This window comes from Artemia sp. Qi Xiang Cuo, chromosome 7 (genome assembly GCF_049724085.1).
Source record: "Artemia sp. Qi Xiang Cuo chromosome 7, ASM4972408v1, whole genome shotgun sequence".
Lineage (NCBI taxonomy): Eukaryota > Metazoa > Arthropoda > Branchiopoda > Anostraca > Artemiidae > Artemia > Artemia sp. Qi Xiang Cuo.
The window spans coordinates 24041166-24068605 of record NC_142800.1 but is presented as its reverse complement, the minus strand read 5'-3'; the positions used below and the strand labels follow the sequence as shown (position 1 = coordinate 24068605).

At 35.4% G+C, this 27440-nt stretch overlaps 2 protein-coding genes across 3 annotated transcripts in view; one reads left to right on the top strand and one right to left on the bottom strand.

Moving 5' to 3' along the window:
• The window catches only part of Rat1 (5'-3' exoribonuclease 2 Rat1), a 100120-nt gene that overhangs the window by 53059 nt on the left and 19621 nt on the right, over positions 1–27440 (bottom strand). For both annotated transcript variants that reach the window (XM_089092109.1, XM_089092110.1), the window contains 3 exons: positions 25837–25888; positions 6817–6932; positions 4844–4955 (listed from right to left, as the gene is read on the bottom strand). In XM_089092109.1, the coding sequence (XP_088948235.1) occupies positions 4844–4955; positions 6817–6932; positions 25837–25888 (280 nt within the window). The remainder of the gene's footprint in view (positions 1–4843; positions 4956–6816; positions 6933–25836; positions 25889–27440) is intronic.
• LOC148950072 (uncharacterized) lies at positions 14403–21517 on the top strand. Its single transcript, XM_089091439.1, has 4 exons — positions 14403–14451; positions 16528–17968; positions 20566–20670; positions 21223–21517. Exons 2-4 carry the CDS (start codon positions 16535–16537, stop codon positions 21391–21393), a joined length of 1710 nt encoding a protein of 569 aa, XP_088947565.1. The 5' UTR covers positions 14403–14451; positions 16528–16534; the 3' UTR covers positions 21394–21517.

Here is a 27440-nt window from a genome sequence, read left to right as displayed (position 1 = left end):
TATCTCAAGTCAAGTTCGACCAAGCTAATGAGCTCCAAAACGAAAAATTAGACCGAGTACTTAGTAAGCAGGGTGATTTAATAACTGCAGTTAACAATTTGTCTTCTGAAATACAGGAGTTAAAGAATGAGGCTTTAGAAAGAGATAGAAAAATAGCCGAATTAGAAAGGTCACTTGAAGAGCAAAAGCAGAAGAACTTGTTGCTCGAGCGTCAAATGCTACTAATTGAAGTAAAAAAAAGAAGTTCGAACTTGATCATACACGGCTTACCTACAGATATTAATCCGAATCAATCCCTTGAAGCTCACGTGAAAGATCTACTTAAAAATACCTTAAAAATTGAGTCATCTTTGTCAATTAACAAATGTTACCGCTTAGGTGGAAAAACTGTTAATATAACGAATAGACGCCGTAATCAAAGTCAGACACGTAAACCGGCAGTTAATCCAGTGCTAATTAGGCTCAAGAATGAAGCTGAAGCGTATTTAGTTATGCAAAACGTATCCAAGCTTAAGGGCTCTGGAATAAGAATTTGCACGGACCTTCCTCCAGCACTTAACACTTTACGCACAGGATTCCTCACTAAAGCAAAAGAGATGAAGGAGTCTGGAATGATTGTTGCTTCTCGGGTTAAAAATAAAGGAACCCACGTATGGCTTGAGATAAAAAAAAAAGGTTCGGTGATATGGGAGAGAGCTGATTAATAACTGAATTGGATAGTAGTAATCTGAGTGTTGATTTATATGATTTTGTGGAGTATTTTGTTATTTTGTGTTTAGTGGTCTGGTTGTAAAGTTATTTGATAATTTATGATCGTTTGAGGATCATGATTATCTTATTTTCGGAGGCCCGTTCGCAAAAGTATCATAATGAGTATGATGTGTTTTTTTCTTACTTTGTTTTTTTTTGTTATCAAAACTGTTATATTTAATTTCTTTAATTTTTGCCACACGATTACTGATTTTTCTTATATAAGGTTTTAATGTTATAAAGTTATAGTTTTTTGTTTATGTTTGTCTCTTTCAGATGAAGTTCTGGTTACAATTGTATCTCTTTTAACTCTCCGTATGGTTGGTAAGTCACTTTTTGTCAATAAGTATAACCAGCATCGAGATAATGGATAATAGAATTCGTAATTTTGAGGAGCACCCCCTTGATTTAGGTAAAATATTTGAGAATTTATGCAATGATGATGATGTTTTTGATGTGATGGTTCATTCTATCCCAAAAAATAAATATCTACTCCCCACCCATGTTTTAAATAAAGGCTCTAATTTTAGAATGGCATTTTTGAACTGTCGGGGGTTACTAAATATTTTTGATCAAATATCCCTGTTTATTTCTCATCGTAATATAGATGTGTTCGCCTCTTGTGAAACATTTTTAAATGATTCGCCAAAGACATTTATTAATAAACAGGATTATAATTTTTTTCATAAGAATCGGATTAATAAAAAACAGGGAGGGTTAGGTTTTTTCATTAAATCAACATTTCAGTCAGATCTGGTGAGTGAATGTGATCACTTATATCTTGAAATGGTGTTTTGAGTTTTTGGCAGTTAAAATAAATGTCAATGGTATGAAAATTGTGTGTTGTGTTTTTGACCGGCCTCCAAATTCTCCTGCGTCAAGATTCATGGAACTTCTTGATGATTTTGTGCTTATTGCCTCGAAAAATTATCAAAAAATAGTTTTTATGGGTGACTTTAATATTGATTTATATAAATCTAATAATTCAAGTGGTAATTTCCACGGAATATCTTCTGACGGGGCTGACTTGTTATCAGTTTGCTTATCCGGTGATCTCTTACCAGCTTATGGAGTCCCAACAAGAATAACGAAAGATTCTGCTTCCCTTATTGATAATTTGTTTACGAATCTGGAACTAAAGTCTAGTGATGTGGTTATTGAAGATTTCTCAGACCATTTGATGCTTGTGACCGACTTTCACTTGATTACAGAGTTTAATAGGCCTACTAAAAGAAAAATGAGAATGCCTAATAGAAACTCCTTAAGTAAACTTAAAGTATTGCTTTCTTCAAGTGACTTTTCTTCTTGTTTAGAGTCATCAGACCCTGATTTTGCTGCTGAATGTTTTGTGAATCAGTTTAAAGGTTGTTTTAATAATGCTTTCCCTCTCTATCAAATATCAAGAAGAAATAGTATAAAGCCGATTAAGCCTTGGATGTCTCCTGGATTTCTGGTATCAATAAAAAATAAGAATCTGTTATAGAAGGCATACTTAATGCATCCATCTGAAGGTAAATTAGCTAAATTTCGCAGACACAAAAACTATTTAACAACAAGTTTAAGATCAGCAAAAAGTCATTACTTCGCCGAAGCATTTGTTGAAGCAGAAGGGTCCCCCAAGAAGACATGAGAAATAATTAATAAGTGCTTAGGAAAACATAAGACCCATGATCTTCATGAGGAATTAATAGCCGAAGATGGAGCTAAACTGGCTACAGGGAAAGTGGAAGTTATCAATGCATTAAATATACACTTTGAAAAAATTGGCGAGGAAACCGCGTCAACTGCTGGGAACAACCTGGCCCATCATCTGGATAATGAAACTGGAGAGGACTTTCAATCATATCTACCCCCATCTCTCAATTGCTCCATTTTTCTTACTCCTGAAACCCCAGATGAACTTTTACTTACAACAAACCTTTTTAAGAATGGATCTTCGCAAGGGACCGATGGGTAATTGACTAATCTGATTAAGTGCATAGCACCAAATATTGTAAACCCGCTTTCCCATGTGTTCAACCTCTGTTTTAAAACCGGAAGATTTCCTTCTTGTTTCAAGTCTGCAAGAATTATCTCTTTGTATAAAGGAGGAGACCCGAAGAACCCAACAAACTATCGGCCGATTTCGATCCTGTCTACTTTTGGGAAGTTGCTTGAAAAGTGCCTATATAACCGTATAGTCAGCTTTCTAATAAGATCTAAATTTTTTAGTCCGATCCAATTTGGGTTCCGGAAGTCTCACGCTACTGAGTAAGCTATTATGGCAATGTCTCAGTTTGTTCATGACACCATTGACAAAGGTGATATTCCTGCTACAATTTTTATTGACATTAAAAAGGCATTTGATGCGATTTCCCATAAAATACTGCATACTAAACTTAATAACTGCGGCATAAGAGGCCCAGTTAATGACTTAGTAATGTCACACCTAAAAAACCCAAATCAGTATGTAGACGGAAGTGATACTTCTTCCTCATCAGTATCTCAATCTCAGTCAGTCGGAGTCCCAAAAGGCTCTATTTTGGGTCCATTCCTATTTCTTATCTATGTTAATGATATCAGTAATAGCATCAATGATATTGGCATTAACATATTATTCGCCGATGACACGACATGCAATGTCAGCAGCCCCAGCACTAGATCTTTGAAACTTAGGTTGGAATCGGCACTGTCGAGGCTTATCTTATGGTTTTCGAGAAATAAATTGACTATTAATTGTTCTAAGACAAAATTCATCATCTTTTCTCGTACTGGGAAAACGGCACCGGAAATTATGATGATTAATATTCAGGGCCTACCCATTGAAATTGAAAGAGTTGATGATATTAAATATCTCGGGATAATACTGGATTCAAGTTTATCATTTAAAAGACATGCAATTTATCTTCGAAGGAAACTGGCAAGAAATATTGGAATGATGAATCATCTGAAATTTATTCTGCCTTTTTTTGCCCTGAAATCTCTTCATCATTCTCTAGTGCATTCATATATAAATTACTGTCCCATTATTTTTTTTGAATACTTCTAAAACTCATATTCTTCATCTTCAGAGGCAAAAAAATAAAGCTCTGCGTCTATTGAAAAATTTCCTGCCTAGCCCGTTTTCTTACTCTGGTAAATCGTCAACACAAAGTATGTATCAAATTTTAAATATTCTTCCACTGGATCTTTTCTCTTCTTTCTATTCTGTTCTTTATATGATTAAATACGTTCAAGGTCTTTTGCCTGAGTGTTTTTATTTGCATAATAATTTTTCTCAGGATGATAATCAGGTTTTGCATACATATTGGACCCATGGCAGTTCTGTTGTCCGTCAGGCTTTAATAAAATCTGAAAGGTCCCGTTTTTCACCAAGGCATAATATCATATATATTTGGAATAAATTTCATAGTTTTATAGATTTGAATAATTCATTGGTTAATGATAAAATTAGATTAATGAATCATTTAATTAGTAATTATTAATTTGATTTATTTTTTGGGGTGGATGCTCCTCATTTCATTTTATTTATTTGGTTTCTTTGATTTTTTGCGGACTTTGTTTGTTGTTACCGTACGGAGAGTTGAAGAGCAATCTTTTTATTACGGTATCTGGAGATAGTATTAGTTATTTTTTGTTGAGTGTATATAAACCCACACACGAGTTATTCTCACTGTGGGTAATTAATTTGATAGTTTTGTCAAAAAAATTTTTTTTTTTTTTATTGATTAATAAAGAACTTGAAAGATATACCCCCCTCCCCGTAAGCCTTCCCGACCAGGAATGCAAGGAGAAAAAATAAATAAAATAAAACACAAAAGAAAGACGAACCACAAAAAAGAAAATGAAACGCAATCAGCCACCACTGGCTCTCGGAATACCGAGCCAAAGCTAAGTGCCATGTGCAACAAAGAATAAAAACATGTATTTCTAACTTGGCTCAGATACATCAACCGCACAAGATCAATAATACAAAGTAAACATAAATAAAAAACAAAAAATATCCAGAAATAAATGTTTTTACAGCTTTTCTGAAGGCATCGAATGAGTGACACTTATTAGGTGACTCAGTGGGTACCAAATGGAAAAAAATTAGGAATTCTATAATACTCACAACACCATCTATAGCCATATATAAAACCTTCCTTGGACGAACTATATTGAATAGCCTGTCAATAGCTTCAAATATGGCAACCATCATTTCATCTTCATTTTTGGGGGCTGGTCTAGAAAAATATATACATTACATATTGCAAAAATCTCGTCTTGACAAGAGGGGCTAGGAGACTGAGTTTTGTTCACTCGGGCCATCCCTCACAAAATTTATTAAATGAGAAACTCAAATTTATCTTGCGCTTGATGTTAATTGATTAATCTAATTTTTGGTGCATTAATTTTTTTAATTCGTTTATTAAGTAATTCTTTATTTATTAATTAATTAATACCTTGATATTCTATTAATTGATTAAATTTCATTAATTTACCAGGAACCGTAATCCATTAGTATGTCAACATAAAATACACAATTTTTCCTTTGGGAAAAGTTTCAAACTTTTACACCATGCCATTGACCAGTTCCATTGAAAAAGCAAAACAATTTTATTAAGGAAACAAATCGAAAAGCGATAGCATTCAAAACCATAAAAGAACTCAATGTCCATCGATGGTATTTCCCCCTTTGGGAATTGGCATATATTTCAAACTCCAGGCATAACAAACAGGAATATGGAGGTCTGAAACACAAAGTCAGTTAACTTCGCTTTTCATTTTTTTTTTTTTTTTTTTTCGGCCCGAAGTGCTTTATTGGGTGTTAACGGTGCATAATCATAAATCTATTCTTTAAAATATAAATATATATTTAATAAATAAAAAAAAATAAAAAACACACAGACAGAAAGCAAAAAAAATCCAGTCAATTTAATAAAATCCATGATAGTATAATTAAAAAGATTGCCAGTACTAAAACACATAAGCAAACAAAAAAGAATTGTAGAGGTTTTTAACTACGTTCTTTTTTGACACCTAGCCTTACGAACATTCTTTCCTTTACAATATAAAAACAAGTTTTTCAACTGAAAGTAAGAAGTAACATTGAAACTTAAAACGAGCAAAAATTATTATGTATATGAGAGGGTTCGCGCCCTAGTCAATACCTCGCTCTTTACGCTAAAGTCGATTTTTGTTCCAATTCTTTAAGAATGACCCCTTAATCACAAAGGCCGTTTAATTACAATAAATAACTTTTTTGAAAGTACTAAAAAGACTTTAGCGTACAGAGTGAGGTATTGACTAGGAGGCAAACCCCCTCATATATGTAATAATTTCTGTTTGTTTTAGGTTTTAATGTTGCTCCTTACTTTCAGTTGAAACAACTTGTTTTTTGTTTGTTTTTAATTTCTGATTGTTTTTAAATATTGCCGGAAAATCCGGCTCCCTTTTCATAGAAAATTCCCTTCCCCCGTGAAAAATTCCTCCGTGGAAAGATCCTCGCACATAACCCCCTCGCTCAACCCCCCCCCCCCCCCACCAGAAAAAAAACCTGAAAACGTATGTATAATAACCAATACTATACGTAAACAATGGGCAAAGTTCATAGCTTGTAGCCTGTACCCCGGGGACTGTGGGGGATTAAGTTATCCTTAAAGACATAGTTATTAAATTTTCGACTATGCTGAACCAAAAATTTCAATCGGGCGACTTTTGGAAAAAAATGAGCGCGGGAGAGGGCCTAGTTGCCCTCCAATTCGTTTGGTCACTTAAAAAGGACACTAGAATTTTCAATTTCGGTTTGAATGAGTCGTTTCGCGATATTCTAGGACCACTGGGTCGATACGATCACCCCTGAGAAGAAAAAAAAACATAAACACACATCCATGATCTTTCTTAATCGCAAAAAATACAAAATCCCTCATTTTTGCAGATAGGAGCTTCAAACCTCTACAGTAGAGTTCTCTGATACGCTGAATCTGATGCTGTGATTTTCATTAAGATTTTATGACTTCTAGAGAGTGTTTCCCCCTTTTTTCGAAATTAAGGCAAATTTTCTAGGAAGGCTTCTTGAATCCAGCATAAAATTAAAAATCTTACCTATCTTCAGGATGAGTACAAGGGTGAATGATACCATTCATGTCTAGATATAAATTATCAAATTCGATGCCATTTGGATTTGATGCACTTGAATCAACCTTTTCGCCATTACGGGGCTAAAAAAAAATAATGCTCAAATAGTACAATTAAAAATTCATACAAAAAGCCAAGGGCAAAGAATGTACGTCTTGAGTGTAAAGTCAGACATTTATACCAACACATAGGCTGGAGAAATGCCCCAGAAGATTGCTCCCAAGGACCCCCCCCCCCCCTTAAGAAAAAAAATTAGTTCTAAAAGCAAGCTTCATCGGCCATTCATTTGAAGATACCTTTCGATCACTTTACATGGCAGTTTTATTTGGGCCTTCTGTATCTTTTCATGGTCAAATCGTTTTACCCAATTTTTCGTAAAAGAAAGAGGGTTTGAGCATATTTTTTCTTTTTTTTTTTTTTTTTTTTTTTTTTTTTTTTTTTTAATTAAAACTATTTTGTGTTCAGTAAATTCATTTTCAATAAATGTCTTGGATAAAAAACATTGCATGTTAAACAAATTTATTTTGAAAAGAAGCACAAAAAAACAAGGAAAAAAATGAGGTTGATATACTTTTTATTCTATCATTACAATATAGAGATCCCTGCAATTTTTGAATCATTATATTTCAGCTAGGCTTGATAGTCATCACAAATCGGGGATGCACCCTGACTTCACGTTACCCGAAGAAAAGACGTCTTATCTCAGACCCCCGACTGTGTTTAAAATAAATGACATTTGTGTTTAAATTTCGTAAGAGTCTATTTTAGTTGTATTTAAATAAAGAAATAAAAACATGATATGAACATTCTTTTTGATAGGTATTCGAGCCTTTTTTTTTTTCGAGGAAATTCCTTCAGAAAATTTCACTTTCACTCAGAGAAACCAGCCGAACTCCCAATTTTTCTCAGAAAAAGCAAAAATTATCACTTGTGGAGACTTTTGGCCAATAAATGTCTTCCGTTAGATTTTTTGAGTAGGCTACTCAGAGATTTCGTCAAAGAGTTTAAACAATATAAACTCTTGCGCTGAATCAGAAGAAATGGTACCACATGATATTTGAAAATCTAAACAATTTACTTGAATAACGCATTTAAATAGTAATTTGTGTTTCCTTTTTTTACGAAGTCATACAGCAATTGAAATAATTTTTTTTTCCAGGTTGGCGAACGTGGTCAACAAGTCCAGTTTGCGTAACACGTAAGTATCCATACTTTGAACAAGTGTGTTTGCGTGCTGTCAATGCGCATGCGCACAAATGGCAGGTATTAGAAACTGTACCGGAAGTACCAAATTTGAACCAGAAATATAGTAAATTCTGAATTTACTCGACAAAGAGTGGTTTTCATTGGCTGTCAGTGGCGCTTTGACCAAAGGCTTAAATACCACTCTCATTTTCAATAGCTTTGCCCGCGTTACTTCTGTAGGTTTGCAAGCGGAAAGGCCTCTCATTAGTTAAAAGTGATGTCATGCGATCCCTTTCATCCAGTCAAAGACCATTTCACGATCCTGCTGGTTCGAACATGGCACTTCTGGTATAATTTCTAATAATCATCATACATGTGCATGTGGATTGAGCAAGAACATTGTCTCAAAAACGCAATACTTTAGTGTTCCGTTTTTTAAATGAACATGTACTTCTGCACCACGTTCGCCGCACTGATTTAGAACTTTATTAATTTAGGCATTCTTTTTTGGCATTTACTTACTTCAGAGTCGTTTTGTATTTCCACTTTTTCCGAGCAAAAGTGAAAATTGGCATTTGTGCACAGTTTTGGCGAATAAATGTGTTCAGTTTGATTTTTCTGAGTAGGTCAGAGGCAACATTATAGGATCGCCTATAGTAAAGGCCATAAGGCTTCAATGTTTAATTACTTTTATTATTATTTTTCCCAGAGGCATTTAATATGGAAGAGGGGTCATATAAACTTCGGAGGTTCTCGTTCGATCGGAAATCAGAAGTTCTATTGCCTTTTTTAAGAGTCAAAAGTAGTCGAAAGGCAACTAGTCCACCCCCCCCCCCAAGCTCTCTTTTCTACAAATGCATCCGATCAAAATTTTGAGATAGTCATTTTGTCCAAATAGTCCAAACATCATATAACAATGCCTACGGGGTTGACACAACCCCCAGAGTCCGAGGACAAGGGTTGTAAGGTATACCCGGGGGCATACAAGGTTTTTATGGAAGGGGTGGTCGTATAAACTTTGGAGGCAGCTCATTTGATTGGAAATTGGAAGTTCTAGTTCCATTTTTAAGAGTCAAAGGTGACCGGAGGGTAACCAGTTCTTCCCCCTTACTTTTTTTCCCCCAAATGGACCCGATCAAAATCTTGAGAAGATTTGTGTCTCGTGTACCAGACCATTTGGTGTACCAGAGACAATCATTTGTCAGTTTTGTGTGCTTAATCAGACCTTTACAGTGATTGCAGTATTTTGGAGGTTATTAAGTTGTGAGTTTTATTTATTTGATTGTTTTTTTTTGTCTTTTTCTTAATATGTAGTGCTTAATTTAATTTAACGTTAGTTTTTTCCCGCTTATAAAGGCACCGGGACGTGCAGTCAAAATATTCGGATTTTTATTATTTAAAGTTTTTTTTTTACTGCTTTATTTAAATTATACCCGATTTTTCTCTCTTAAATTCTGTAAAATAGGCTATAGGTTATACTAGTTGCCCATTGTTAACATACAACGTTTTTTAGGGAATGGGTGGTTGTACGAACTTTGGAGGAGGCTACTTTGACTCGAAGTTGACAGTTTTAGGTCCCTAATTTAGAACCAAAAGTGATCAGACGGCAACCTGTCCCACTCTCCTTGCACCCTGTTCCCCAAATGGATCCAATCATGATTTTGAGATAACCATTTTGTTCAAAATATTTAAAGGCAAAATAACTGTGTCCCCAGGGCTGACAGCCTTCCCACACCCAGGGCAAGGGCTAAAATTTATGGCAGTTGCCCGTTGTTTAACATATAAGGTTTTTATGGAAGGGGTGGTTGTACAAATTTTGAAGGGGGTTCATTCGTAGGGAAATTGAAACACCCCCTCCAAAGTTAGTAAAACCCTATAGCCCCCCTCCACAATGAAATTTTTGTAAATAGTCTAAAGGTCGAATATCTATGCTTCTGAGGTTGAACCCCCTCAGCCTCCAGGGCAAGGGCTATATATTATGCAAGTTGTTTATTGTTAACATATGAAAACATATGCCAACATATGGTTTTTATGGAAAGTGTGATCGCATAAACTCTGATCGGAAAATTCAGAGGTTTAGTGCCCTTGTTAAGAGTCAAAAGACATCAAAGCGCAAGATGCCTTCCCACACCCTTTTTTCTCCGAATGCTTCAGATCAAAATTTAGTGACAGCCACTTTAATCAGAATAGTTCAAAGATCAAGTAATTATGCCTTCGGGGTTGACACCTCCTCTAGCTTCTGGACAAGGACTACATATTATGCAATTTGCCCATTGTTAAAATATAAGGACTTTTACTGGAAAGTAGGACATGTTTGATCCTGGGTCTTCAAAAAGGCCAACGGTATTAAGGTGAAACTTTTAGGAAATACTAATAGGGATGCCAAACACAATCAAAACAATATGTGAGGTTCCTGGTTGTGAAAAGGGAGTATCAGCAATATCTAAAGAACGACTGAGAGTATTAAGTTCACAATTTCAAGTTATGTTGAGGAGATCTTTAAGAAATTTTTGGGCAACCAGCCCCTACCCCTCCTTGCTCTTTTTAGGTGCCCCCTTTCCTCAACTGATCAAACTTTTGGAGTTGTCATTTTGTTCAAACTAGTCAAGGTCAAATAGCTATAGTTCCAGAAATGTCATACCCCCATAGCCCCAGGGCAAGGATTGTAAATTATGCAATTTCCCCATTGCTTACATACTGGGTGTATCTGAAAAAACTTAGGGCATGAGGGCGAAACCTTGGAGAATGATGAGGGAAAAGTTTATTAAAAAGGAGGGTCCGCAATATTTTAAGAACAGCTGAGGGTATTGAGGTGAAAATTTCAGGATATGTTGGGGGGATGTTGAAAATTGATTGAGGGTACTAGCTACCTCCCATGCCTTTTTAATTACAATCCCTCCAAAAATATTGGATCAAAATTTTGAAAAAGATATCTTGTTAAAAATCGTCGAAAGCTCAAATAACTATGCCAATGGGGATGACATAACCCCCAACAGCTTTGGAGAGGGATGCTGAACATAGAAAAACACACTGTGTGTGCTGATTGTCAGAAGAACGTATTATCAATATCTAAGGATCGGCTGAGGATATATATTAAGTTGAAAATTTCAGGGGATGTTGAAGAGCAATCGGAGGTTAACCAACCTCTAAACTAAATTAAACTAATATAGTTAAACTAAATCTAAAGATTATGTGCATCCTGTTTATTCAAAAAGGTGTATCTGCAAAATCCCAAGAGCAGCAGACGGTATTAAGAACTTTCAAAGGATGCTGAAGAAGATGTTAAAAAGTGGTCGGTTGGCAACCAGTTCCACTCTAATTTTCTTTTTAGCTACCCTCCCTCCAAAGATACATGATCAAAATTTTGGAACGGGCATCTAGTTCAAACTATTCGATGAAGCCAAACAATTGCATCTCCGGGGATGATTAAGCCCAACAGCCTCTGGGAGAATTGCTGTAAGTTATAAAAGATGCCCAAAATTGAGAGGGAGTAGTCAATCAGGACTTGTCCCAGTTAAAGATAGGAAAAGGGCCACAATTAGTGATAAGGAAAGAGTTAAAGAAGGATGGGCAAAACATTTTGAGACTTTGTTAAACCGAGATAGAGTTACAGGAAAAGACACAGAGGAAAATGAAAAAGTTGGTGATACCTTGGATGTGAAGGAAGATTTGTAAAGAGTGAGGAAGAATTAGCGACAGTACTAAAATAATTAAAAAAAAAATTAGGCTCCAGGTGCTGATAGTGTGGTAAATTAGTTTCTTAAATATGGCGGCTCTGAGGTTAGAAATAAGTTACTGAAGATTGTGAATATGATTTTTGAAAAAGGAGAAGTACCTAACGATTTTAAGAAAACCTTAATTAAACCACTGTATAAGAAAGGTGATAAGAGTGAGTGTGGTAATTATCAATGCATTAATCTGGTCTCTAGAGGTAGGAGATTACTCAGTAATTTGATACTTTTTACACTGAGAGATGCTGTAGACAAAGTTTCAAGAGAAGAACAGTGCGGTTTTAGAATAGATAGAGGATGTGTCGACAAAATTTTCACTGTTAGATTAATAATTGAGAAGTGCCTGAGTTGTCTAGCACCTTTGGTCCTCAGTTTTATAGATTATGAGCAAGCGTTCGATTCTGTTGATAAAAGACGTTTAGCAAAGGTCTTATCCTTGTATGGTATACCAGACAAATACATTCAAGTGATTAGTGCTAAGTACGAGAATAACACTGCTGCGATTAAGGTAGGAAATGAGGTTAGCAGCTGGTCTTGTATTAAATCGGGAGTTAAGCAGGGTCGTGTTCTAACCCCCTTTATATGGATTATTTTGATGGATTTGTCTTAAGGAGCACAGGAAAGGCAATGGGAGACCACGAAATAAAATGGGGAGGAAAAAGTCTCCAGGACTTAGATTATGCTGATGATATGACACATCCTAGATGAGTGTGAGCAAAATGAAATGAACGTTGGGCAATGAAAAGATTGATCAAGAGGGCAGCTTCACTTACCTTGGTAGTATTATTAGTAAAGACAGTGGGAACAGTGAAGATGCTAAAAGTAGAATAGCCAAGGGACAGGGTATTCTTTCACAGTTAAAAAAAAGTATGGAAGAATATGAAGATAACTCTGCAAACCAAGATTGGAATATTAGAAGCTACAGTGATGACAGTAGTCAAATATAGCTCTGAAGCATGGGCGCTCCGAAAAGCGAATTAAGATTTGGTAGATGTTTTCCAGAGAAATTGCTTACGGATTATACTGGGTACGCGGCTGACTGACCGTATTTCAAACAGTAGGCTGTACGAAAAATATGGTTCAATACCGCTTTCTAGGGCTGTAATGAAAGAAAGGTTGAGGTGACCAGGACACGTTGTGCGGATGAAGGATGACACATTGCCGAAGACTGTCCTTTTCAGCCACCCGTCTAGGGCTAAACGGAAAAAAGGTCGTCCTCGTCTGGGGTTGGAAGACGTCATAAAGAAAGATTTAAACGAAATGGGAACTTTCTGGGAGGGTGTAAAAAGGGGGGCTTTGAATAGATTGGGATGGAGGAGGAGCGTGCGCAGCTGAGTTGGCCTCAGACGGCTTGGTGCTGCGGTGAGTTACTAGTGGTAGTAGTAGGTTATATAGAACGCTGGCTATTGGGGAAAGGTGGCATATTTGATCCTGAGTCTACAAAAAGGCTAAGAATATTGAGGTAAAAGTTTTAGAAAACGTTGAGGGGGATGTCGAACAAAATCGAAGTACACTGTAAGGAGGAGAGTTTTCAAAAGGACAGAACAGCAATATCCAAGGAACGGTTAAGGGTGTTAAGTTGAAACTTTAAAGGCAAGTTCGGAGGGATGCTGAAAAAGGAACGAAGAGCAGCCGCCCCTCCCCCCTCTTGCCGTTTTGGATTATCTCCTTAACACTGATTAGGATCTTGAAAAGCTATTTTATTCAAACCAATTACAATGTCTAATGCCTCTGGGAATACATGCCCCCGAAGCTCCCGGGCAAGGAATATAAATTATGCAGTCTGTTGATTTTTCACATGCTAAATTTATTATTAGGAAAGGAATGTTTGGAAAGCGAATTTTTGATCCTTAATGTGTCCAAAAAAGCTAAGGGTATTGAGGCACAAATTTTAGAAATGCTGAGGGGTATGTTGAACTAAGTAAAAAGAAACTATATGTATCAAAGTTCTTAGGAAGAAATCACTTTCAGGGCTCCTACTACTATTGCTACTATTGCGGCTGCAAATGAGACTGGCTGTGACTGCAATTGTGACTATTTTCAACTACGACAATTTGCAACTATGAATGCGACCTCTTGCAACTGCTACTACATCTATTTTGGACTACTTTTAGGGAATGTCGTTTTTTTTATGTACCCCCCCCCCCAAACAAAAATCCTGGATGCATCACTGACTGACCATCACAATATTTTCTCTTTTTTATACAAGCCTTGAGGAAGAAATACATATTTTAGCTGATGAAATTAATCAGTTGAAGGGGCAAATATTAAAATTTCAAACGAGGCAATCTTGAAAGAAAATGTAGATTCAATATTTTCCCTGTCTATTTTGCCCCCCCCCCCATGTAACTTTTTTTTTCTTTTGCTATAATTTGGTCCTCAGCACATTTTGATGTGAGTAGGTAGGTGTTTTGAGCATCAATCAGAATAAAAATCAGTAGAAAAAAAAAATGATAGAAGCAAAACGAAATGACTAACAGAGGAAAATGTAAAAACAAAACTAAAATGACAAATTGGCAAAAAAAAAACTAGAAATGCGAACATTAAGAATCCACGCAGTTGAATGTAATAAAATTTTTAAAAATGTAATCATTATAGATAAAAGAATGATAAGACAAAAGCATACAATTTGTTATCAGTTAAATGACATATTTCAGTGACAGAACATAGCTAAGACGAAATTAAGGTAAAAGACCATTTGTATTGTTTTGCGACTTTCATCATAAGCCATGCAGGAGCAGCATAATTCATAATTTTTTATGGTAGATTTTCAACAATTTTAGTCATAAAATAGGTTTGGAACTAAACAATTTAGTAACCTATTTTACTATACTATTCTCAAAAACTTAACAAAAAACTGGGAAAGTATACCCTCAATAAATAACAAAATGAATATTGCATTCATAAGGTTTAAAAGCTTAAGAAAGAACGTTGTAAACTTTCCGAATATTAGAATCCGCAGTGGAAAAAGTGGGTTAAGCATAGTAGCAATGCTACTTGGCAGATTTCATGGCCCTCTGAAATTTGTTGGCAGGTTTGGCAGATTTTAGAAGTCTGTCGAATTCTGTTACTGGTAGCTTTGGAACTTGTTCCATACCTGATTATAATATGTTGCACTTTGTTAAAATAACTATCATTCTTCGAGCGGGATGAAGTCAATCTCCTCCCATCCTCTTTGGACAAACTTATACCATACTGCCGTGCACAAAACCTTACACTATGTTACGTTTACATTATGTTGAAAGAGAGCCAAAGTAAGCTTTTTGCAAGAAAATTTTTTTCTCGAGAACTTAGGTAATTTGATTCTGATATATAAGTTTGTTCTATATAATCCATCTACCTCAGCTGCTGTACTACGTGAACAGAACTCTCAAGAATTGATATAGTAGCAAAATTAGGGTCTCTGAAGGTGTTTGCAGCTTCTTATCTCATCCCTTTTACCATTAGATTTAAGTGTCATCTTAGTCTAGAATGTTTCAAGTGGGAGAATAAAATTCCACCAAATACACTGAACGACCGGCAAGATAAACCCCTCTCCATTATCGGCAAGGTTATAAAGATTTTATGAAATAGACCATGACTTAGAAGAAAAAACAATTGGTTCTGACTCAAATAGTATGATTTGACAACTATAGTCCACAAGAAGCAAACGAGGAATATTCTTTTAAATAGAAGTAAACTGTGATAAAAAAAAAACAACAAAGAATGTGCAACAATTAACCTGTAAATGAGGGGTGCTACCACCTCTCCACCTCCTGCGCTCTTCTTGTCTGACTGAACTGAACCTCAGCTTTGGAATAACAGCAAAACTGTCGTCTTCCGTTGATATACTAACAGCGCTGAGAGCAGAAGAGTAAGACGCGAATAGTTACACAGGATACTTCAGTTTTTGCCACACAGAAATGTTTCAACCACATAATTCATAATTCAGTTTTAGTTTTAGCCACAAAAATGCTGACAGAGGAGCCTTTTTCATGAAAATCTCATAAATTGGTAAAAGTCAGCGAAAAAATGTTGAGGATTCGCGACTTTTTAGAGATTTTATCAAATATTTAATCCTCAGTGGCTGATTTTTTCGTGAACAACCATTTCTAGACTATTTAGCCTTTCTTTGGAAGTTCGGATTCTCAAGTCTAGTTTCACAGATATTTGCTGCTCTTATGCCAAAAGTGATTTTCCTTACTTAGTTTTTTAAGATAGAGGCTGCAAACATTAAGTTTAGGGTATTCAACGACGAGTATCTTCATTTGGACTTTTTATTCCATTTGATGTAATCTGGGCGGAGTTTCAGGCTTTTTTCCAAAATTCTCAAAAATTTGGTTTCAAACTCAAAATTATTATGCTATTGAATCTGAACAATAGTTATTATTGGCTTAGACTCAACAACTATGGTTAGACAACTACAGTCCAAAAGAACCAAAATGAGGTCAATATACAATCTGTATTCATAAAATCGCCCAGGTCTTGGAAATATAGTAGTGGTTAACTTAGTGGTTCGAAAATAAAATCTTCTTAAGCAGTTTGAGTAGATACGTTAAAGTAGCATAACAGCTTCCTGAGTTAACAGAAAGCCACTATTCGAGAACTCATTTTTATAAAAATTAATCGAATTAAGAGGTTTTTATTGATTTTGTAATACATTTTCAAAGAAGGCAACAGTGGTAGATCCTCCCTCGTCCCCCACGATTCACCCTTGCTTTTTTATTCTTTCTCCCTTTTTTACAAATTCTAGTCTTTCAACCTTTCAAAATTTATCTTACAGGTACAACATGGATTTGGTAAGAGTCAAATTATTTCTATGGCAAATTTGTATTCTGATCAATGTTTGTGTACATGGTAAAACTATTGACATTGCAAACCTCTGTGCCACAGATATACAACAAGGAAATTCATTTTGCTCAATCACAGAAAGTTTAAAATGCCCAGGACAAGAAGAAGAGAATGAAATAACTTTTACAAATAAAGAGCTATTGAGCGAGGGTTTCTTCCCCAATGATAGATTTTCTGTGGAATTATTAGTATCATGTTCAAGAGAAAAAACATTCCACGAAATAACAGTCAAGAACATAACGATGCCTAGTTCTGAAAGTAACTTAAAGATGGGAGACGGTAAAGTAAGCAATCAAAACGCTATTTATAGCTCTATTTCTTCAGAAGATGCCTTAGTCTTTACCAATGAAGAAAACTTCTGGATTGCAATAGACTTTGTTGTATCTAAAGAGTTTTCCCCAACCATAATTATACAAGCAACATCAGTTCCAAAACAACTATTTCAGAATGTAGCAGATGCAACTGGAATTGAGACGCAGTCTCTTCAAAGAAATGCAGAATACACATGGAAACTGGACAACAATTTTAACAGCAGTGAAAAACACCTAACGGCCAATTTCGAAAGTATTAATCTGTCCACCACTGCTGGAGATATTTTACTCGTAAGTGAGGACATACCTTTTGCTTCTGAAACGATTGTTATGCCATATAAAGCTGATAATGTTACTATTCAATTCCGACAACAAACCACACAAGTAACCCTAGAAACAGGGAGGCATATAAAGCCCTTAAACATCAGCTTTAAAGCAACATTCATGTATGATGACCCAGTAACCACCGTACCTCCATTACCAACCACAACAACACTGAGACCACCACCAGAACTTGAATATATAAACATCGTAATACTCGGATGGGAACTATCACATCAATTAAACGATACAGTTGCAGAGGAAGTCAAGGAAAACATAGAAACCATTGTGCAATGCTATTGTTCCAGTAATACATGTTTAGAAAAGTCAAAAGTTGATCAGTATAATATATTTCTAAGGAATATAGCAACTTGTTTACATTCTTGGACAGTGGACTTTGAAAACTGTACCCAAGCACAGGTGGCATCAAACACTTTAAAAATGAATGAATTAAAACTAGCCTTGGGTGATTATGAATGTCGGAAGAAGTCAAAGTACAGCATTTACTTCCCCGAAGAAATGTTTGATTTTTACAATATTATAGCTGTTCCAATAGCCGTGATAAGTTTAGCTGCAATTGTTGTGGCAATACTGGCCATTTGGAGAGGAACGGCTGCTTATTATTATAGAAAACAAATCAAAAGTTCAACGCGTCAATACCAAGAAGCGTCGTCAGATGATCGAAAAGAAAGCAATTGGACTGCTAAGAAAGCTGGGGAGCTGAACGAAGCTTTTGAAGCGGTAAGTAAGCTTCTCTGCAAAATAAACTTCAAACTTAAGCAATAGCCAATTCAGGCCAATGTCATACACAAGCAGAAGTTTAAATTAAGGGGAATCACAATACACCAAGTGGGGCGAATTAAGCGTGGTAAAAATGCGCCGAGCTTTGCAGGGATTGTATGGCACATATGGCTCCCCAAGACGTAAACACCAGGCGGTAGTGAGTGGGTGACCCCTCAGTTTGCGCTGGTAAGCTCGTGCTATCTTCCGGAAAGTTTATTTTTATTTAAATATTACAATTAAGTAAACTTTTGTATCTAGTTAAATTAAATTCAACTTTAAAAAAATTTTATACTCGGAAAATTAGTTAAGACTATCAGTTAACTAAAATAGTGATATAATTTTTCAAGTTTCTTAGGACGACCAGTTAACTTAAAATAATGATTTCAATTTTTAAGTTTTTTTTACTAAACATGGCCTAAAAAGCTGCGAGAAAGAGCTTCTTCTTTAATTTCTGTTTGATTTAGGTTCATTCTTTACTGATCTTTCATTTTTTAAATGTCTAATGTCAGAAAAAATACCAATCATAGAAGAATTAAAAACGTAAAAGTAATTACGTAAGCGTTACTTCTGTGAAGTCTCATATTCTGAAGTGCTTCTTTGATACTTGAAGCAGAAAGGCAGACCAATTATTTCATTTGGTTTATAACAATTAAAACGGAACCAAACTATAGAAAAACGGGTATAAATTTTCAATAGGATAGAAGAAATATAGGAAAAACGTTTTTTTGCTGGGACGAAAAAGACCTTCAAAAATAATAAGGGTCCGAATATTCCCGCTTCACATCCGAAAGCCTTTATCAACGGGAAAAAAGGAAAAAAAAAGGAAAACGAAGAGAACAATACAAACCAACCTTAACTAGACAAAACATGTAAAGAAAAGGAGAAAATGAAAAGAAAGCTGCTATAACAAGAACAAGCTGAAATTTGTGATATGCAAAAAGTATAATACTGGACGTTTTTAAGATGTAAGTTTTTTCTTTTGTATAGCGTCCGTGTTTTTCATTTCCCTATTCTTTATGGGTTTTGTTTATTTCAGGTTAGTTTGTTTTGTTCTTTTTTCAACCGTTGACCAAGACTTCCTAGATGGGTTCGCCCCTACTAGTGGTCACAGAAAAAGCCTTCCGTTTTTTCCTAGTTGGAATAGCAAAGAACCAATCACAGGGACTCAGGCATCACTCAAATATGACATCATAACCCAGAGAAGCAACTGTTCAAAAGATACATGTGTTATATTATCATATCAAAAGATACGTCCGTTACATCGTCTTGTATATGAAGATGCGGCTTTTTCTCGAATCGCTTCAAATGACAATTTTTCCTCACTTGATAGTTTTTCCCCCAAACACATTTTTAAATTTTCGGTTGCTATGGGCTATGATTCGTTCTTCAATAGGTTGCTCCCAAGGGGGCAGCCCTGATTAGTTTGGGAAGTCCCCACATTTCTTTACCGTCATCAGAATTTGTAAATACTTGAAAGTTTACAACACATCATGAAAAGATAATAAATAGTTCTTTAAAGAGCCATCTATTGTTTATGTTTTAAATGTAAGGCTTGTCTTTGGTCACGTTAATTCTTATGTAACAATTGGCTATGTCTGTAAACACAAGCTGTTCTACAATCGAGTGGCGTAATGCACCAGACACCTCAAAGTATCCCGTAAAGCGAGTCAAGCACGCATTCAGGATTCTGTTTCGGGGAGGGGGGTAAACCTTCTAAAAGTACTAAAAATTTGTATTTCAATGGCAAAATATGAGCAGTGTTCAAACCTGCGTAAAACCAAAGATTTCGAGGAGGTGGAGTATATGTCAAGAGACCTCACTCTTCCCTCTCCTGCGTACAATCCTGAGTAGCAGGATTATTTCGAGTGTCAATGTATTTCGATTAACAGATTACCACTGCTACACATCAACAGAGGATCTAGTATGAATTCAGCATAAATAGCGAAATTTACTCAGCCTTTAAAAAACAAAAACTCCCCCAAATGCTTCAATATTACTTTTCTTTTATCTTCCAAAGTAAGCGTTTTTTTTTTTTTATCGGGAATTTTAAATTGATGTCTGAAACATATTTTCTATGACTTAAAAAAAGGAGAGATTTTGGGGAAAGCAATTAATCAACTACTTGCATAAACACGATTAGTTTCAGACCAGAAAAAAAATATAAAAGATACTAAACATAGGAGTGGATGTGATAAAAGCCTGTAAGCTTCTAAGATTGACTTCTAAGAGAGAGGGCGACTAAATATGAAACTTGAGGAATGGATCTAGACCCAAAATTATACCAGGGGAACTTGTTTCCAAACTCAAAACAATTGCAAAACTCACGAGAAATCCAAAAATAGATGGCGTCCAATCCAATAATTTTTATTCCTTAGTAAACGCCAGAAATAACTATAAAAAAAAATGCTCAGCAAACAATTTGATAGGCAGAGTTTAAGAAACCTTTTAGTTTTCTGTTAATTGTACACCACACTCTTAATGATCTGAGTTTCGAAAATGACAGCATTGAACTGATGATTTCAGGAATGAGTCTATTGGCTTTTATACAATTTCAGGTAGAAGATGATGACGACGTAATATTCGACCCAACAAAAGATGGCTCTGTCTATTCACGCTACAGCTCAGTTTCGGGCCAAAGTACTTATGCAACTGATGGCGAGGTAAGTACCAGACTAATTATGAAGTCTTGTTAGTTGGCTTTTTTGTGTAATTACTACTAATATTTATCAAGTTTCTATATACAAATAGTGTCTGACTATTTTTGTTTAAATATAAAAACGTACCCGAACGCGAACTATGAAACGTAATTCCGTCTAAAAATAGCCACATTTTTTATGAACATTTTGCTTTAAAAAAAAAAAACATAAAAACATGTTTATCGTCTTCGTGTGTCACGAACAAAAATAATCTATGCTATTCAAGTCGGTTGCTGAATTTTCAAGAAATTGACCTGGTCAAAACATTGTTTCAAACTTGTTCACTTTGGCCGTAGGGCAAATTACGGGGATTTCGGCTGCCAAATCAGAATTTCACTAGAAAACTATGGAAACAAGTCCAATTTAGCACGGACATCTGTAAGTAGAGTAGAGTCATGTAAGTAGAGCCAATCTGAAAGCGGCTTTGATCTCCTCTAGTTCCGTTTAGGGGAAATAAATTACGTACAAGTCCCACTTTGGCATTAAATATAATCCATTTTCTTTCTACATTTTTAGCCCAAGTCAGTTACTTATACATCTGGTCGGTTCCCTTCAGTAAAACGACAAGAATCTATAGAGAAAAAAATTCCATATGCCGTGGTACCACAGACAGAACTCTTTCAGCGATTGCAACAAGGAAGAGCGTCAACTGCCAGCAGTGCCAACTTCTCCACGACCGATTTATAAGAAAACTACACAAAGCTTACAGAAACAATGTGACATTTTTGTTTATTTTCGATATTTCATATTAATTGTATGTGACCAATTTTTGACAATGTCTTATATAAATAATAACATGAAAGTTACGTTCCTTAAACGTCAGATTTTTCAGGCCCTAGTTCTTCCATAAGCAAAACAAAACTGTTTCGTCTTTATCAAAGTGAAATGATAAAAACCAGATCAATCAACCAGCTTTGGCCCTGTCTAGGCCGTCACCACAGCTACATAGTAATCCAGGAATATTATAAGGTATTCATCCTGGCAAGTAGATACTAAGTTTAATTTAGCTAAAACACAACAATTACTACTAATAGCTATTACTACATCTACTGCCAAGTCACTGCAGCACCAAGACACCTAATGCCATCATACCCATGCACGATCCCCCTTGGCTAAATTCAAATCAGAGGAATTTACTCCCTCCCATGAAGTTCCTACAAGCTTGAATTCTTTACTGATTACCTCTTCCCAATTAAGCCAAACTTTTGCTGATTATTGCTTAGCCTTAGTGCCAACAATACTTTTGCTAAATTTATTGTTTAGTATATGGTCAATGGGGGGGGGGGGGGTCTCCTATAGAAAAAATTTCGAAGAAATTCCCTTTAATAACATAGAATTATAACCCTAAAATTGATTGTCGTTTCAACCCAGGAGGATAGCCAAAAGAAAAAAATATCTGTCAACGTAATATCCTTGATTTATAAAAGGCAACATTTCTTCTAGAACAGCCATTTAAACTTGAGTAAAACCTCACTTTTGCTGAATTTACTTTTTGGCATTTACCGTTTTACCGTTTGGGTCCAAACAAGTAGGCTACCTGAAACCATCCGTAGGCAATTCCTCTCAAAAACGTCAGGTAAGTCTTCCCGTACCTTTCGAAGTACCCACGTTGCAAAGCCATGCTTGAATACCGTCATTTCTATAGCTTTTAGTATCTTAAATTTAGTTCTAAGACTTATCTTCCTATTCCTCTAAACTTTTAACTACCGCGAAAAAGCGCCATACGCCTTTCCTGTTCTATTTGAAGATCAATAGGGCGAATTCCTGCTCCATCATCTCTAACTTCAAGTACGTCAAACCCAAAATTATCCTAGTAAATAAGAAAAGCTTCAGTCACTAAACAAAATACTGTTTAGTGAAATTTATTATTATTACTTCCTTCTTTTTAGATTAAACATTTATCATAAATCAGAAATCACTAGGATGGTTAACAAACGTCTCCTTAGGAAAAAGAAACTTGAAAAAAAAAACGATGGGATTCTAGTAAAGCTGCACCTTTTGAGGGAGTATTTAAATCATTGCCACTGGTAATTGTCATTGCTGTTGCTCTAACTGGATTTTCTGATTTTCAAAAATCTTGAAAAGCTCCTTAAACTCATAAAACCCCTAGGTCTCTCAATTGTCAATGAAAAATTTTTCATCCCTTCAGAGAAAAATTTCGCCAAAGCAATAGATATTCTGCAAAACGAAATAAACTCCGCGAATGTCGAAGCACTTGGAAGAACAAAAACCTTAGGAATTCTATCAGAAATTCTATTATAAGAACTGTTAACATTGTTATAAAGCTGTAGTATCATAAATGTAATGAAGCTGTCAGTGTTATACATGGCTGTGGAGTCGGAGTTTTAGTAAATCTTTGCTAAATGGAGTCGGGGTTGGAGTCGGTATATTTATAAACAGTGTTAGGCCTACTTACATTTTTACTGGAAAAACTGCCCTATTTGTAAAGCAATTGTAACTGTAATACTAAGTTACTGTTACGATAATTTCCAAACTAACATTATTTTATTTACATGGTGGCACACAATGATGCCTTTCCAGTGTTTCTTAACTTGGATCGAGCGGAGTAAAACCACATTGCACCTTATAAAAACGACTTACCATACCTATTTGTAAAGCAATTGTAACTGTAATACTAAGTTACTGCTGCGATAATTTCCAAACTAACATTATTTTATTTACATGGTGGCACACAATGATACCTTTCCAGTGTTTCTTAACTTGGATCAAGCTGAGTAAAACAACCTTACACCTTATAAAAACGACTTACCATACAGCAAAGTGGCTATCCCGCCAGATATACAATTTTATATGCAAATTGGTTAGGTTAAGTCAAGTTAAGTATCAAGTTTCACATTTTAGCAAGTACTTCCACACTAGGCCATAAATCCATAAAACCACCCATAGAACATATCCATACACCATGTAAAAATCCATAAACTATCATAATCATCATATTAGAATATCATGGATCGTCTTAGGATTTCAAAATTAAAAATGGTGATTAGAAATAGGGATTCCAGTATTAATCAGGCATGGGAGGCTCTTTGAAAAAGAGCCTCCCATGAAAAAGAGAAAATGTTGTTTTTCAATTCTTTCAATTCTATCTGTATCTCCTCCTCACATAAGAGTTTTGGAAATTATACACGTTGAGACGTTAATCACAATGGATCAAATTCAGACATCAAAGGTAATCAAATGTAAAATTTAAAATATTAATTTATGTTTTTATTAAATTTTATTATTTACTTTTAATCTATAAAAATTTTATTTTATTTTAATCATGTAGCGGTTATCGTATCAGGGTGGCTTATTGTGATAAGTTCAGGTTGCAGAAGGGTATTATTAGCAATGGGTGTTAAGAAATTGTCCAAGGACGTATACAAAACATTCAAAATTAGATGCAATCCAATTTTCCAGATTACTTTTATTGTTTTGCTTTTATTTACAAATGGGAATGCATACTCACAAGCTGATCTATCAGTGACTCAAGAAGAAATTATACTACATTGAGGCGTTTTCCTGAAATTTAACTTCAGGTATCATTGATGAAAAATGTAAAATTTCATACTTATAAAGGATATTTCCTTTAACAACGAAAAGGTCATCTTATCAGGGTAGCTTCTTGTGAAATTAAACAAAAACAAAGAACTTTTTCAACTGAACGTAAGGAGCGACATTGAAACTTAAAACGAACAGAAATTATTCCGTATATGAGGGGGTTGTCCCCTCCTTCATACCTCGTTCTTCACGCTAAAGGTTTTTGGCTCTTCTAAAAATGTTTCTGATTCTAATTTAATGGCCCAGGGGTTGTTTTTAAAGAATTGAGACAAAATGAAACTTTAGTGCAAACGGCGGGGTATTGAAGAAGCCCCCCCCCCTCATATACGGAATAATTTATGTTTGTTTTAAGTTTTAATGATGCTCCTTTCTTTCAGGTGATTGAACTTTTTTTTATTTATTTAATTCTAATATTTTTTAAAATAATGCCGGGAAATTCTTCTCCCCTTCCACGGACCCCCCCCCCCCCTCGTAGAATTATACCATGAATATCTCCTCCCGCGTAAAATACAACCCCAAGGAAATTCCCCCAGATTATTCCATCTTCACTGAAAATCCCCCCCCCCTCCCAGAAAATTATTAATATTGAGTCTTAGGTACCGTAATATTGTAGATTTACAAAACAATCGAATTAAAAGGAGTTCAAATTGTCTGGATTACTTTATTAGTATTGTTTTCTTACAACAGGAATTGCATATTCACAAACTGGTCTTCCAGTAACTTACAAAGAAAAGCCAAAAGAAATGGGTTCCTGCTCACTAAATCTCAGCAAAGTATTATATTTTAAAAAATAAAAAATATTAAGAAAGGTCATTGAATTGGTCAATGAGATTAGAAAGCCATATAAACGTCGTGTTGCTTAAAACTGGGATTACACTTACACAAAATGGTCAAACAGAGAATCGTTAGCAAACAGAGAAAACTACAAAAAAAAGTTTTCTACTCACTAATTGCTCAACAGCACTATATTATAACATTGAATGTCAAGGGAGGTTCCTTGAGATTAAGAAAACACAAGGAACTTGATTTCTCTAGATTTCTTTTATTTGGTGTCGCTTTTTTTAACAAGGAAGACCCCAAAGAGTAGGCGCAGCTTATAAGGATGGAAACTGGCGCTAATGTCCAAAAACAATTACTAACGCAATCTAGCACTTGGCGTTTCTTGTTAATTCTTTTCAAACTCCGTAATTGTGTTTCTTTCAGAAACTAAGACCTTGTAAGAGTGTATTGGATAAAGCCCCACCTGGAAACTTTCGGGACTGTGGTTCAATCCCCCCCCCCCCCCTCTTGCAAGGAGTCAATAGATAAATGACAATGTCAGAAACTGAGATCAGACACTTGTTACTAGAATAATTTTGTCTTATTATTAAACTAAAAAATGTCAAGAAGGTCCAACTGTTAGATGGCGTTGTGATTTTTCTTACATCTAAATTATGTTAGATGGCGTCGGTGACCTTTCTGACACTAGCGTCAGTTTCCATTTTTATAAGTTACCCATATTCTATGGACTACATATTCACAAGTTTGTTTGTTTTTGACTTAGAAAGAAAAAGAATGGGGTCTACTCACAGACTGCTCTACACAATCCGTAACAACTAAGGGATACTTCCGACACAGCCATCTATAAACAAAAGAACAATCAGTCACAAATAATGGAAAAATATAATTCAAGTTTACTATATACACTTACATACATTTTCTTTTGAAAATGCAAAAATAAATCAAAATACAAAAAAAAACGATAAAATGTAAACCTTATTGTTTGACTCGGTTAACAGAAAACTTATGCAGTCATGCATACATCTTAGAAAAAATCAAGAGTTCATGTTTTAATTACAAACACTATGCAGTGGGTACAAATCCATTTCCAGTTATGCAGTTTGGGTAGTAGGAGGAGCCAAATTAAAAAAAGAAACATGGATGAAAGATCAGAAAAAATAAGCTACAAATAAATAGCACCAAATAGCTTAATAAGTTGTAGGTTTCCTTTGAAAATATAATCGTCTTCGGGAATTAAAAGATTGTTAGTTTTTGAAATTGTACGGACAAAAAGTGTGGCCAAATTTAACTAACTAATTTTGCCTAAGATTTGACGGGGCAAACACTGACAAAAATGTGGTAGTGGCCTAATAACTTCATAATTTTGAAACAACCAAACAAAATCTCAGGAAACTGCGGTTTTCCGGTATGAATAGACCCAAGTGGGTAAAGGGCGCCAAAAAAGAAATTATTTTGATGTTCTTAGTTCTAAGAACTTAAATAATCAACTTAACCATAAAATTTACTGGAACTCCGAAAACTGGGCTAGCTGGGGTAGAAGAGGGGGAGGGGGAGGGTTTACAAAGAATCCAATCAACGTTAAAAAATAAGCTGTTCTCAAACCCAACATCTCTCGTAGATACTAGACAGGCGTCTATAATATTTTGGCAGCGATAGGACAGCCATAGATCAGAAAATATAACTTAATCATCGTTAATAATACCCTGAAAAATCCTTATCAAAAATCTTCCATTAATGGGAATTGGCCCCACAGGCGCCCATATTCCAGGGGGGGGGGGTTGAACCAACCAGAGAAAGATGGGGCTTCAAACGAACCTAAAATCCGAGAAAACAGATCAAGGTTGACAGCCCGGGAATTTGAAATATAATAGTCATATTTCCACTATCCTAACGAAAAACTCAATGCAACAATTTTAGTAACAATAGTTTAAAATGAAGTTGGACAGATATTATCGATGGATTGTGAGCAAAAAAAACTCATAAAATTAAAATAACATTTGCGAATTTCTTTGTCAGGGACAACGCTATAGTGTTGCCTATAGTAAAGACCATACAGCTCTGATGTTTTTTTTTTTTTTTTTTTTTTTTTTCCAGAGGCACTTTGTGTGGAAGTGCCTTCCATACGAAGGCACTTTCTTCGTATGTCTGTTGGGAGATGTCTTCCTTTGTATGGTCGTATAAACTTCGGATAGGGCCGTTCAATTGGAAATAGGAGGTTCTAATGCCCCTTTTAAGAGTCAAAAGTGATTGGAGGGCAACTAGCCCCCACCCATGCCCTTTTTCCCCGAAATGCATTAGATAAAATTTTGGGATAGCCCTTTTGTTAAAAATAGTTCCAAGGTCAGGTAAAAAAAAAAACTCTGGTGTCGACACAACCACCCAGGGCCTGGGGC